Source organism: Camelus ferus, chromosome 31 (assembly GCF_009834535.1).
Source record: "Camelus ferus isolate YT-003-E chromosome 31, BCGSAC_Cfer_1.0, whole genome shotgun sequence".
Taxonomy (NCBI): domain Eukaryota; kingdom Metazoa; phylum Chordata; class Mammalia; order Artiodactyla; family Camelidae; genus Camelus; species Camelus ferus.
Window position 1 is genome coordinate 9200839 of NC_045726.1, and position 14062 is coordinate 9214900.

Consider the following 14062-nt stretch of genomic DNA (forward strand, 5'->3'; position numbering starts at 1 on the left):
GCTGTAACAGAGCAAAACAGTAACTTTACTGAGCACTTCTTATGTGCCAGGGAGTTTTTAAGACCTTTACTTATATTAACTCATTAAACCTTACAACAATCCTATAAAGTAGGCATTCTTATTGTCTTCATTTTACATATGAAAAGAGAAGCACAGAGTGGTCAAGTCACTTGCCTTGGTCACACAGTTGGAAAGTGCCGAGGGCGAATTTGAACCCAAAATGATGCCAGAGCCCAAGGTCTTGACTAGAAGAGGGGAGGGGGTAGGTTGGTACAGGGTAACCTGTGGACTTGTGAAGACTTCCAGAAGAGGTTAACTTTTGACTTATCTTGAAGGATGAGTTCAGCAAAAAAGGCCGGGAGGGCAATCCAGGCAGAGGAAATAATTTGAGCCAGGGATCAAACACTAAGATGGGCAGGAAATGGGTCTGGAGAGGTCGCAAGGTCTCCAATGCTACCTAGTCAACTGTTTGTTTCCAGGTGAGGCTCAACGACAGCTTGCGTCTCAGCGATAACTAACTGCGAGGGTAAGAGGGGTGCAGAAGCAGAGCGGCACTCAGGGGCTCCAGCCGGGGAAGCCCGACCCGAGCTCTGCCGCCCCGCCCACGGCCCCCTTCGGGAACTCTAAGTCCCGTCATGCAGCGGGGCGCACTCCGAGCCCCGTGGCCAGCCCCGCCCCTCCCCGGGCCCGCCCCCGGGCCCGCCCCTCTCGCCCGCAGCCCCCTCCCGCCCGGTCAGCCCCGAAGAGTTGCCCGGTGGCCGCGGCAGACGGAAGCCGAGCGAGGGCCTCGGCAACGGCAGGATGGGGGACTCCAAAGTGAAAGTGGCCGTCCGGATCCGGCCCATGAACCGAAGAGGTGAGCGCCGAGCCCGCCTGGGGCCGCCGCGGCTCAGGCGGCAGGTGCCTGGCGCGCCCTTCCCCTCGCCGCCGCCGCCGCCGCCGTGTGGGGTCCGGCCGGCCCCGCCCCTGGAGTCCGCGTCCGGGCAGGGGGGAGCGGCCCACGCACCCCGAAACCTGGTTCCCCGCGCCCGCCCCGCCTGCGCGGGACGCCCCTCCCCTCGCCCGCACAGCGTCCCGCGCCGCCGCGGGCCCCACGTCCCGGGCCGCTGCCCCTTCCGCCGGCGCGCCCGCCCCGCCGCCCTTTCGCCCTCTCGTCTCCCTGCCCTTCCAGGAGGGCGACCGCGTCCCGCTCCCCCGGCTCGCTTCCCCCTCCTCCTACTCGGCCCTCGTCCCGCGCCTGCGGCGTCCCCGCTCTCGGCCCGCCAGCTGTCAGAGCGGCCCCCGCCCCTGGGGTCCTCACCCCCACCCCCCGCTTGGCCGGGACAGCCAGGGACCCCGAGGCCCCATGTCGGTGGCCCAGGCGCCCCAGCCCTGCACCCTTGTGGCCCGCGGCGGCAGGAAGAAGGGCAGGGAATTTGGTTTCCTCCTGAGAAAACGCTCAAGTGCAAAAGTCCTTCCTCTTGGATTTTCACTTTATGTTCCTTTAACCCGCACAGCCATAAAGAGTTGCAAATACTTTGATTGAACGTGGGTAGAGATTTCCCGCCCCTCCTTACTTTGGTTGAACTTGGGTAGAGGAGACCCCCGCCCCCCGCTTTTTTTGACTGTTGAGAAAGTTTTGTTTTTGCTTGAAGTCATATTCGTCATCTCTCAACAATAAATAGTTTAGGTGCCAAGATTCTTGTGAAATTGTATCTTTCAGACATTCTCAATTCTGCAGGGAGGGTAGAGAAAGATAAACCGAGTACATTTTAAATCCTCTTTAGACAGTCAGATGGAATAGAGAAAACCCCTACTCGAAGTTAGAAGAGGAGGTGGGCCAGGCCTTGGCTGTAATACGTAACTAGCTGCGTGACTGGGCAAGTTACTTTAAATGAGATACTGTAAACTCTTATACCAAGTGGTACTGTTGGAATCATTATGGTCCCAGGAAATGACTTTTCAATTGACAAGGCTGTAACTAATCCGAATCATTCGTGTAAGTACCAGAATTATTTTCTAAGTCGTTTTTGCAACTTCTTTGTTCATAATCAAGTGTTGTCTTAAGTCTGTGTAGAAGTTGAGCTGTTTTCCAGTTTTCTTTGCTGTCTTTTGTATATATTGAGATACGCAGATCAACAGGTTGACATGTGCTTTGTTGGTTTGTTCTCTTGAAAGGTTTTTTTTTTTTTTTTGAGTTGATGATTCCTCCTGTCCCTGCTAGGTCGGCTTAAGGCTGTCAGATGACAGAAGAAATTTCGCTAAGAACGTAATTACTTTAAGTTCTCAACTAGTGCACGTTTTGGGTCTTCAATCTTTGCCTCACTAATTCCATGCTCTGACAAAATGAAAGAACCTAGATGAACTCTGAAGGTTTTCCAAAGCTTCTGGTCTTAAGGTGTTCAGGCAGCTTTATTTAAATTCACCTCAAATTTATTACCATCACAGTAATTAAAAACAAAACATAACACCAAGCCACAGAAGACACAACTGATCTGGGATTTGATTCTGAACGGATGATCTCAGCACATCAAAAAAAAAATTTCCTATTCACAAAAAACTTGGAAATGTCAGTGCTAAAAAGAGGCAGCTAATCAGCCACCACCAAAAGCCAATCTCAAATAATTAAAATCCTTCACCTCCCCCTCCACCTTGAGTTTCAGCTTTCCAGGGGAAGTACTTTTACTTATAAATTATCATTGATTAAATTCTAGTAATTGTCAGTATCAGAGTTTCAAGGGATGCATAGAAAAATCTTTTTAGCTATGGAGTAGATGATGGCTGTTCCTTTGGCTGAACTCATTTTAAAATTAAGGTTTAAGCATGGATCCATTACCCTATAAATATAAGTGCATTATTTGTGGTAAACTGCCTCCTCATTTATTTAGTGCCATCTCTTACTTAGCCTTATATTTCTTGAGTGCACGTGGACTTTTTTTTCCATGGTCACTACAGATAATTAAAATTAGTTCTATTTCTGTTTTGTTCTAAAGTAGTTATTTACATAAATCTAGAGGTTATTGTGGAATACGATGTAGTGGAATTCTAAAGCCAGTGGTTTTTAAACTGCTAAATAGAGTTTACTTAAAAAGTCTAAAACACAGCCATATTCCTTCCAGTCATTTTGGAAAAAAGTTAATACTTTGGCCAATTATTACTTCTGGGAAAATTAATGTATTGAGTAATGGTATATAATTATGCTGAATAGTGAATTTTGTCAGAATTTCTCTCTTAGCAGGTTAGTGCAGGAAGCAACCTCAGAAATCATTCATCACTAATGAAAATGAGATGAGAATGGGTTTTGGGGATGATGTAGTTTTACTCTATAGACTGATATTTGGAATCATATTAGCTACTTTTTGAGGAAAGTCTGCAATTTGCAAGAAGCTCCTAATGTACTGCTGAGTTTCTGACTGTGCTTAGGTGTTAAGGTAGACAGTTGGTTTATTATTTAACATTTATCATGGAAGTAAGAGTGTTTCAGTCTTTTTTGCTAAATTATTTGTGGGTTTGGGAAACTTCGTTATTTGAACATTAAGCATTAGGCCCTAGTTCAGTAGTAGCAAGAATTGTAATGACTGATGAATGTGCTTTTGTCAGGAATATTTTTCTTATACATTCTAACATTATACTAACAAAACAAAAAATAAAAAGGAAAAAGTCTCTGACATTCATCCATCTTATCATTCACACTTATTTTCTTATTTTCATTCCAGTTTGTATTCACATGCATATGTAATTGTACATAGTTGTAATATTACACCTTTTTTGGCCTTTCTTCATCTAAAATACAGACTTAAACAGCTGAAGTAGAAGGGGTTAAGCTTATTTTGTCATGAGATCTGGAAGTTCTATTTGTCTTTTCACGTCATCTTTCAGACTTGTTCTGCTCATCAGGTAACCTGGCTGTGTTCTGTGTACTGTAAGGAACACCCGTTCATACATTATTAACCAATCTAATTATTAAATGAGCCGAAAGTTTCACAATCATAATTGATGGCACTAGTTAGATCAGTGATACACTCCTATTCAGGAATTTGATGTTTTATAACTTTCAGCGGCTTAAAAATATTTAATGCTTATTGAGTGCCTGCCAGGTGTCTGTCTTATGTTAGATAGTCCCGGATCTGATTGCCTTTTCACCTGGGGCTTCCCTAATTTAAATATGTATAAGGTTAACTATCGAAGCAAATAAATCTATGTAAAAAGTGTTTGGAAAATATGCTTTGCTGTCTACCTAGCCTAAAGTGATGAAACCAGAAATCACATTAGACATTTAGCTAGAGAGCAAAACAGTGAAATGGGTTATTTCAGGTGTTAGGAAGCTTGGACAATAAACTTATTTTAACAGGTATTTCTCAAGGGTTTGCTTTGCATTTCTTTCCATACTTGATGCAGTGAAAGTCACGAACAATAACCAGTACAGTGAAATTACAATAATAGAAGTCAGGGCTTAAGTCAAAACCATTTAACAAGGACGACTTTTATGTTAGGAGAAAAAACAGTATAAAATAGTATGGTAGCTATGTGATTGAATCTAGTGTTGTGATTATTTCTATGTAAAAATGTAAACAGGAATGGGCAAGGGCTAGAAAGAAACAGAAAATGAGATTGATTGTTCTTGTTGGGGGAATTTTATTTCCTAAAAATTTTCTCCTAGTGTTGCCTAGTATGGTAGCATTCAGTTAAAACAATTTTTTTTAAAATTTCTACTTTTTTGGAGCAGGGAGTAATTAGGTTTGTTTATTTATTTACTGGAGGTACTGGGGATTGAACCCAGGACCCCATGCATGCTAAGCATGTACTCTACCACTGAGCTATACCCCCACCTCTAGTTTTGTTTTTTTTTTTAAGTATGCTTTATGGTATGCTTATGAGGAAATGACTGTCATGTGAAAAGATCTGATTAAAAGGTAAACACCTATGTCAGATTGCTGGTTATTAAAAGTGCCAAGTGAGTGGTAGGGTGACAGAGGAATTTAAAGGAGTGAAGGATCACTTCTCAGGCTGGTGATTAGGGAAGGCTTCACTGTGAAGGGAGAACTTTGGTTCTACTTGGAGGGGAGGAAGCTTAGGATTGGAATGGGTACCCCGTGGGAGGGGTGTGGGGGAAATTGGTTCTTTGAGGAGGTATGGTCTGAGAGCCAAGGCTTGGAGGCAGGAATGAGCCAGGCAGGTTTAGGCAGCAGAGACAAGATAAGCCTGCCAGTAGGGAGGGTTCTGGGAGGTTGACTAGAGAAGGATGAGATTAGAAAGATCAGGTGAAGTTGCAGGGAGCCCTGACAGCTAGCTAGGCTCAGCTGTCTAGCTTTAGGGTGGCTGCTCCATGGGTCCTGTTTAGCTTTTTAGAACCTCGTGTGGGTTTCAGACATGAGCCTGATGGGGAAAGATCGCCAGATCCCCGGGCAAGACTGACAGCCTGGGTAGGTGACTGATTCAGGTCATTGCTGAGCCACATTGAAGAGCGTGTGGTGAAAATGAAGCCACGTGAATAGGAAGGGTAAGGAGACAGGTTAAAACTGGGTGGAGGTAGGAGGAAGATTAGAAGACTCCGGCCGTCAGTGAGGAAACAGGTGTCCTTGGGAAATCCAGAGGCTGGAGAATCTGTTTGAAACCAGGTGTTTTTGACCCTGAGACCTCTCATGCTTCTTAAGCCTTCTCAGAGAGACACCTAGTGTTGGAATTAGGGAGGACCATGGATGGAAATTTCTGGCATATTTTCTGAAACAGAAGATGCTTGTTTCATTTGCATCTGCTTGATATGCTAATGGAGAATGAGACACATGTATCACAACATTCTTTTGTGTCTGCTGTCAACTCAGTGACTGAGAATGGGGTTTATACACACAGGGCCAGAGGCTTTTGGAGAAGAAAGTACACATTTATCAAATCAAATCAAAATTTGTTTGAATCGGCATTCACTTTTAGCCCCTCACCTCCGTAAAACAATGCCTAGTGTCAGCGTTTTCCTTCTTTAAGTTCTGAAGATGAAGGAAACCAGTATTCATTCAGCAGATGAATTGAGCTGCTTACTGAGTGGAGATGGATTTCTTACTGATCTCTGTGCTTGCTGGTGGGCTTCCCCTTGTGTTTGGTAGAGCGTGTTCTTAAAAAACCTTGGTGGAGGGAAGTGTGAAACTAGCTGGTATGTAGGACAAAGTCCATGACTTAATTGGCACTGGGCTTTAACTCAGAAACTGTAGATAGTTTTAGAAGTTGGTATTCCTGAATTAGCCCATTCAATTTAACACATCTTGATTGAAGGAAAAAAAATAGCTGCTTTTTGAGAGCTTTCTGTTAGCTACAGGGTTCATTACTTTTTATACATGACAACATGATTTGTTGGAATTAGCAAAATCTGGTTGTAGGAATTAGCAAGACATTTGCAAGAACAGTGAGGAAGTTAACTGTAAAAATTCAGACAGCAGGAAGGAGACCTGTATGTATAATTAGCAGTTATCAAGAGGTTACCATGGGCTGACATGGTCCCAAGCACTGAACTAGATTATTTCTGTTAATCCTCACGAAAGTGCTAGGAAGAATTTATACCATGACTCCATTTCACAGAAGGAAAAAGGGGAACTTGAACAAGCTTAATTAGCAACTTGTTCCAAATCACAAAACTTTCAAATGGCGAAACTAGGGATCGGAACCTAGACAGTTCAACTCCAGAGCCCCAGCCCTGAAAATCTGTGCTTTCCTGGAAAAGCGGAAGAGCACAGTGCATGAGGGGTGAGAAGAGTGACGGAAGGTGGCCTTACTGAAGTGGGGAGCTTTGTGGGGAGCAGAGGGATACGAAGTTAGAGGTTGAGTACAGGCAGGTTCAGGAGGGTCTCAGACAAGCTTTAAGGAGTACCATGACTAGAGGGTTTTTTTTTTTTAAAGATAAAATTGTTATGTAACATTAGTTTCAGATGTACAACATAACACTAAAGTGATCACAGTAAGTCACCTTACCATCTGTCACCAGTTAACCCCTTTCACCCATTTTGCCCACCCCCAACCCCCTTCCCCTCTGTAATAACCATTCTGTTCTCTGTGTCTGAGTTTTGTTTTGTTTTTTGTTTATTCATTTTTAAAAAATAGATATTCCACATACAAGTGAAATCGTACAATATTTGTCTTTCTCTGATATACTTCACTTAGCATAAGACCCTCAGGGTCCATCATGTTGCAAACGTATAGGTTTTTGAATAGAGCAGTGGTACTGTTAATGTGATGCTTTAGAAAGATAAATTAATCTGTGTGTCTTTATCCTGCTCACAGGCTAATAAGTTAGCTTGTTATGTTTCATGGATGCTGGTGGAAGACACAAGACTCTAGGGTCAGAGGACTTGGCACAGCAAGTAGGGAGAGCAGTTCCCCTTGCCTGCAGATCTCGCAGGGGTGACATGGAAGAGTCCAGATGGATGCTGTGCAAGCAGTGGGTTTGTGTCGCATCCGAGGAACACTGGGCTTGGGGAGTTCATCGCTTTTAAGGGGTAAGCCAGCCTGAAGATTGCTGGCTGCGAACACATTCCTGAGAGGTGGGCGGGGTAGAGAGCATTGATGGCCTTGCATTCTCGATACCCCCAGCAAGAATGGGTCGAGGTGGTATGAAAGCAACTGAAATTTAGGAGATACAGGGAGACTGCAAAGCTTCTGGTTTAGATGACTAAGTGAAGGAATGCTGGTGTCATTAACTGAGATCAGAAATGTGGGGGAAGCAGGTTTTAGGGTGGAGGTGTGGGACTTAAAAGCTCTGTTCTTGGACTTTAACAGTTATTTAGTGCTTATCATATGCCGCGCACTACACCTCAGCTGTGCAGAGATACAGTGCACGCCTGCAAGAAACTCAACAGACTGAGTTTCAGGTTGTAAAGTGCAGCCAAGTGGATGGATCCAGAAAACTGTTGTACATGAGTCTGAGACCAAGGGACTGGAGATATGTGTAGATTTGAGAGTCATTACTATATTTAGAAGATGAGGGGAGGGTACAGCTCAAGTGGTAGAGAGCATGCTTAGCATGCATGGGTCCTGGGTTCAATCCCCAGTACCTCTTCTAAAGATAAAGGAGTAAACCTAATTGCCTTATCCTCCCTGCCCTCCCCCCCAAAAAATTAAAAATTAAAAGAGTTAGAATACCAAATTAAGGCATACGTGAAGGAGCAGGTCACAGAGGCCAGGAAGAGAGACATAAGGAGGAGCAGGTTAAAGTAATGGGGGGGCCCAAGGCGAAAAATGTTACCGAATGGACAGTCAGTAGTCAGGATCACAGGAGTGGCATGTGTGATGACACTGAATTGTGCTCATTGGATTTGGCATCTTGGTGGTCAGTGGTAATTTTCAGAAGAATAATTTCGACTGAACGGATTGGTGTTGGTGTGTTGGTGGTGGCCTGAGAAATTGGGGGGTGTGCCGACGCGGAGGCGGTGAGTATACGGAGTGTTCCCTCAGGAAGCCTCATGTGGAAGGGAAGGGTGAAGAGTGGTCTCTAGAGGTGGGGTTGGGAGGAGAAAGGCCTGTTCCTAAGTCTGGGATATGTTTGAGCCTTGTTATAGACAGAAAAAGCCAGTAAGAGTGGGAATTTTTTGAAATATGGGGGGAAGAGGATAATTATATGCAGGGGAAGACCTGGAGTGCTTAATTTTCTTGATGAGGTAGAATGTGAGGCTATTGAGAATTGGAAGAACTGGGTTGGCTGGAATCTTCAGAGTAGTGAGTATTTAGAAGTCTGGTTGAAGGACTTTAACTGTATTTTATATGTACTGAGGGCAGTAGGGCCATTCCTTCTAAGTTGTTTTTGAAATGTAATTCACATATCAAAAGCAAATAATTCACTGGCTTTTAGTGTGTTTGCAGAGTTGTGCAGGCATCACCACTATCCTATTCCAGAACATTTTTATCATCCCAAAGACAGCCTCTCTCCCATTAGCAGTCACTCTCATCCACCCCTAGTCCCACAACCCCCTGCCATGCCCTCCTCCCCCAGCCGCCCCTGATCTACTTGTCTCTATGGATTTGCCTGCTCTGGACATTTCATATAAATGGAATCATATAACATATGGACTTTGGTATCCGACTGTTTTCACTTGTAATGTATTCAGGGTTTATCATGGTTATAGCATGAATTAATACTTCATTCCTTTTTAAGCTGAATAATATTCTGCGATACGTATATGCGTTTTATATGCCCAGTCATCAGTTGATGGGCGTTTGGCTTGCTTCCATTTTTTGGCTGTTAATGAATAATGAAAATTTGTGTAAAAGTTACTGTGGGGATGTGTATTTTCATTTCTCTTAGGTATGTGTATATGTAGGAGTGGAATTGCTGGATCATATAGTAACTCTGACATTTGAGGAACTGCTAAATTGTTTTCCAGAGTTACTGCAGCATTTTTACCATCAGTGTGTGAGGGTTCCAGTGTCCTCCCCCACACTCTCATTGTCCTTCTTTTTGATCATTGCCATCCTAGTGGGTGTGAAGTGGTATCTTATTATGGATTTGATTTGTGTGTCCCCGGTGTCTAATGATGTTGATCATCTTTTCATGTGCTTGCTGCCTGTTTGTGTATCTTTTGAGAGATATTCAAACCCTATCCTTATTTTTAAAATTGGGTCATCTTATGATTTACTTGTAAAGAATTCTGTATATAATTCTGGATCCAGTCCCTTATCAGATACATGATTTGCAAATATTTTCCTGAATTTGTGGGTTGCCTTTTCATTCTCTTACGGTGTCCTTTGAAGCACAAAAAATTTTCATTTTGATGTGGTCCAATTTATCTTTTTTTTTTAACCTTGCTTGTGCTTTTGATTTGATATCTAGGAAACCATTGCTAACCCAAGGTCATGTGCATTTAATGCCTGTGTTTTCCTGTAAGAGTTTTATAGTCTTAGCTTTTACATTTAGGTCTTTGATCCACTTGGGGTTGATTTTTGAATGTGGTAGGAGATAGAGATCCAACTTCATTCTCTTGCATGTGGATACCCAGTTGTCCCAGCATCATTTGTTGAAGACTATACTTTCCCCATTGGATTGTCCTGGCATCCTTGTTAAAGCTCAGTTGACCATAAGTGTGACAGTATATTTCTGGACTCTTAATCATAATCCACTGATTTTTACACTTATCCTTCGGTTAGTACCACACTGTCTTGATTCCTGTAGCTTTGTAGTAAGTTTGAAAATGATGAGTGTAGTCTTTCTACTTTGTTCTTTTTTAAGATTGTTTTGCCTTATAAGTTTGTAAATACCTACTTCCTAGCACTCTGAAGTTGATTTGTTTCTTGAAGGTGCACATTTTATGTTTTGGATCACATAAGATTATTTTAACTATTTTCATACTGTAATTGCTCTTCCCCTTACCAGGAGTCCTGTCTTGGATCGTCTTCATTCTTTCAGTTTTTCTTGAACCGTTTTAGAGCTCAGTTATATTTTATCTTTTGTCTATTGAACAGATTATCATGTTCAATGGTAAAAACATGAAAATTGAGTGATTAGGATGTTTTATATATCTCTTACTAGAAAGCAAACAGCCAATTTTCTTTTTACTTATGTGACATCACAATTTTTTTTCTCCTTGGGTCAGTGGGCCTCAGGGGGGTCCTATATGATACCATGATTCTAAGTATGGTAAGGAAGTAGAAGTCACACTCCCCATTCTGCAACTAAGAATATTACATTCCAATGGGGAAAACAAGTGCTTCATACATGAAATATTAGTGATGAATATTTTATTTGTAGGAGCGTATATAGCCATGTAAAAACTATTAGGCATGTGACACAAATTAGTTGAAAATAGACCCATATATACCTTGCAAAATTTGCAATTTCATATTTTATTATTTTTTTTATTGAAGTGCAGTCAATTACAATTTGTCAATTTCTGGTGTACAGTACAATATCCTAGTCTTGCATATACATATATATATTTATTTTTGTATTTCAACATTTGTAATTTAATTAAAATGTGAATCTTACAAATAATTTACTATCCTTTTAAAACTGGACCTGCATGAATTTAACAGTAAGTTATAGTTAGCTTTTTAGGAACGTGGTTGATGGGTAAAGGGAGATTCATTTATATTTCTGAGTAGTAGATTTGGTTTGAAAATAATTATCAGTTTTCTGGAGAATTAGAAAAGCAGATGACTAAATGGGCAACTCTTAATTTGTCCACACTGAGAACGATGCATTTCCCCAGATGGAACATGAGTTATGTGAAGGGAGTCTCCCAGGCCCTGCCCATCTTTTACTATGATGTCATTGGAGAACGAGCCATAGCTGATTTATGCATTGAAGAAAGACTTGTTTCAAGTTATTGTTCACTTTTACAAGGTGACTAATATGCTGGCTGAATAAGCTGGATTGTCGACTGTTGATATTTTATTCATAATGAGGGACTTGACCTAGAAAAGGATCCTGTTTCAGAAATAATTTGGGATCTTTAATGTTAAAGGAGTAAATTTCTTTTTTTCCCAAGACTCACAGGTACATCGTAGCATTCGTGGTTTTGAGTACTATAAAGCTTGATTAGTCATGACACAAACTTATAGTACTACTTGACTCTAAGATTACTCTCGGGTTTTTTTTTTATTATTATTATTGCTTTTCAAACATAGTACTAATTAAATCCCAATCTCATTATTTTAGGCTTCCCTGGGAATAAACTGTTGTCCGTGTGTTACTTATTATAGTAATGAGTATTCAGTGCTTTTTTTAAATTGTGGTCAGATATATATAACATAAAATTTACCATCTTAAACTAGTTTTTAGTGTACAGTTCAGTGGTATGAAGTACATTCACATTATTGTGCAACCATCACCACCATCCATCTCTAGAACTTTTTGATGTTGCAAAACAGAAACTTCATACCCATGAAATACTAACTCCCTGTTGTCCCTTCAGCCCAGCCCCTGGCAACCACAATCATACTTTCTATCTCTATGAATTTAACTACTCCTGGTGTCTCATGTAAGTGGAATCCTACAAAACTTGTCCTTTGTGACTGGTATATTTCACTTAGCATCATGTCTTCAAGGTTCATCCATGTTTTAGCAGAATTTCATTCCTTTTTAAGGTTGAATAAGCTTCCATTGAAATACATATACCGCATTCTGTTTATCCGTTCATCCATTGATGGAAAGTTGGGTTGCTTCCACCTTTTGGCTGTTGTGAATAATGCTGCTATAAACATGGATGTGCTTTAATGCTATTTTTGCAAAGGAAGTGCATAGTAGCTAGGTCTTTATCTTTTTTAATCCAGGTTTTCCAAACTAAGAGGAAGATGTTTATGTTTTGGATTTTTGTTAGGTGTTAAAATTTTTTTCTTTTCTTTTCTTTTTTTTAGTTCAGCTTAAATTTAAAGCCTAAATTTGGTGTTGCTACTTAATCACAGCTTTGCTTTCTAAGCAGTATAGAGCAAGAAGTTTTCCACGGAGAAAGTGTCATATTTAGAATCCTGCAGCAGTATGATTTAATTCAACCATTAGTAACATTTGATGGTGCACTAGCCATGGCATTTGATATTAAAATGTTTTTCATATATCTGATCCTTAGACTCTCTAAATCTCACTGCTTTTGTTTGCTTAGGTGTGTGTTACTAGATATTCCACCCATACTCTAAACAGTCTTGTGAAAAGCCTTCTCTTAACAGAGTCAGGGTGGGAATTTTATTTGATAATAAAAACTGAACTACTAAAGGAGTGAAGATTGTTGTTTATATTTTAAAGGCCATCTCCAGTGGGTGTTAAATGTAGGGACATTTGTAAATGTTGCACTCTTTAGGCCGAAATGAGTTTAGGTTGGATGTATTAGTTATTATGTGATTCTTTGAATTTTAGATTTTCCAGGATTGGTTCTTTAATTATGCCATTTAAGGCTTCCAGATTATTAGTTGTATCTAATAAGTCATGAGGGGGAGGAAAGGGGCGTTGTGAAGAGGATGGGTAAAAAGCCTACAAATATTGAAGGAAAATGTTTGGATCCTTTGTCAATTCAAGATCATCTGCAGTGAAGGCAAAACACTAGTGAGGGTGGGGGGAGTATTTGATTGAGGGATTTTCAGGCATGCATTCTAGATGCATACTTCTGCATACACAACTACACATGCAGCTCCTTTGCTCAGAACAAATGTTCTTGCAAGAAACTAATAACTAACTTTGTGGTGGGTGGTGAGGTAGTAGATTGAGTCACAGCACAATTTCCGGAGACTTGATAAAGCATTTGTGTATAGCATAGATCTGACTGTACGGGGCTAGCCAATATGATATGGTTGGAGACCATTAAGGAGTGGTGGTAACAGAGTACGATGATTGCAAACTTTCTTGAGCTCTGGGCTGGAGGAAAGGAAGAAGTAAAACTGCATGTGTGAAAAGTGTTTGCATGGTGGCTGAGGGCTTCTTGCAGCATTTCTGTGATAATCTAGAGTGGATTTAAACACAAAGCATTAGAAATAGACTTTAATACTAGTTGACCACAGTGAAACATATGCCTTTTGGGGGTTAGTATTCCACGCCTGGGTAAAACATAGCTCTAATGTTTTCCTTTCACTTCTCTTTGCCTGAAAAGTAGATTGGCTAAGAGAAAGACCACTACATTTTTTCGTACTTTTAGATTATATCTTTGAGGACAAATGTAGAATAACTGATATGAGAAAAGTTGAGTTGTGGCAGGCACAGGGAAGGGAGTTTTTGTTTTATATTTGTCTCAGTTAAATAAGTTAAAGCAAGTGAACAAAAAAAGAAATCATCTTTCCTGACAGTAGAAATTCTGTGAAGTTATAATGAGTTTGACATTGACATTTGGCCAAGGCTTTTAGGGAAATGCAAAATGACTCCAGTGTAGCGCAGGTCCTTTCCTTAGAGCATTTCTTTGGGTAGTGGAGATAAGGCAAAGTTTCATACTTGGGGTCAGAAAGTTATAAGAATATAAAAATATGAGAACATAAACATGATGTGGCCTATACTTAAAAAAAAAAAAGCTTTATTGAGATACAGTTCACATATCATATAATTCAGCCAGTTTAGTGGTTTTTATTGTGCTCCTGCAGTTGTGAAAGCTATCAGCACAGTCAGCGTTAGCACATCTTCCTCACCCCCAAC

The 14062-nt window shown here is 41.1% G+C and overlaps 1 protein-coding gene and 1 non-coding gene across 4 annotated transcripts in view; one reads left to right on the forward strand and one right to left on the reverse strand.

Moving 5' to 3' along the window:
* The first annotated feature begins 662 nt into the window (after window positions 1-662).
* Window positions 663-14062, forward strand: part of KIF13B (kinesin family member 13B) — a 165768-nt gene continuing 152368 nt past the window's right edge. For 2 of the 3 annotated variants that reach the window (XM_032470946.1, XM_032470945.1), the window contains exon 1: window positions 699-856. In XM_032470946.1, coding sequence (XP_032326837.1) covers window positions 802-856 — 55 coding nt within the window. In that variant the 5' untranslated portion in view covers window positions 699-801. Of the gene's footprint in view, window positions 857-14062 lie in introns of all 3 variants that reach the window. The other variant, XM_032470947.1, reaches the window with a different exon arrangement.
* Window positions 4735-4806, reverse strand: TRNAA-AGC. Its single transcript has one exon. It is a non-coding gene; the product is annotated as a tRNA-Ala (tRNA).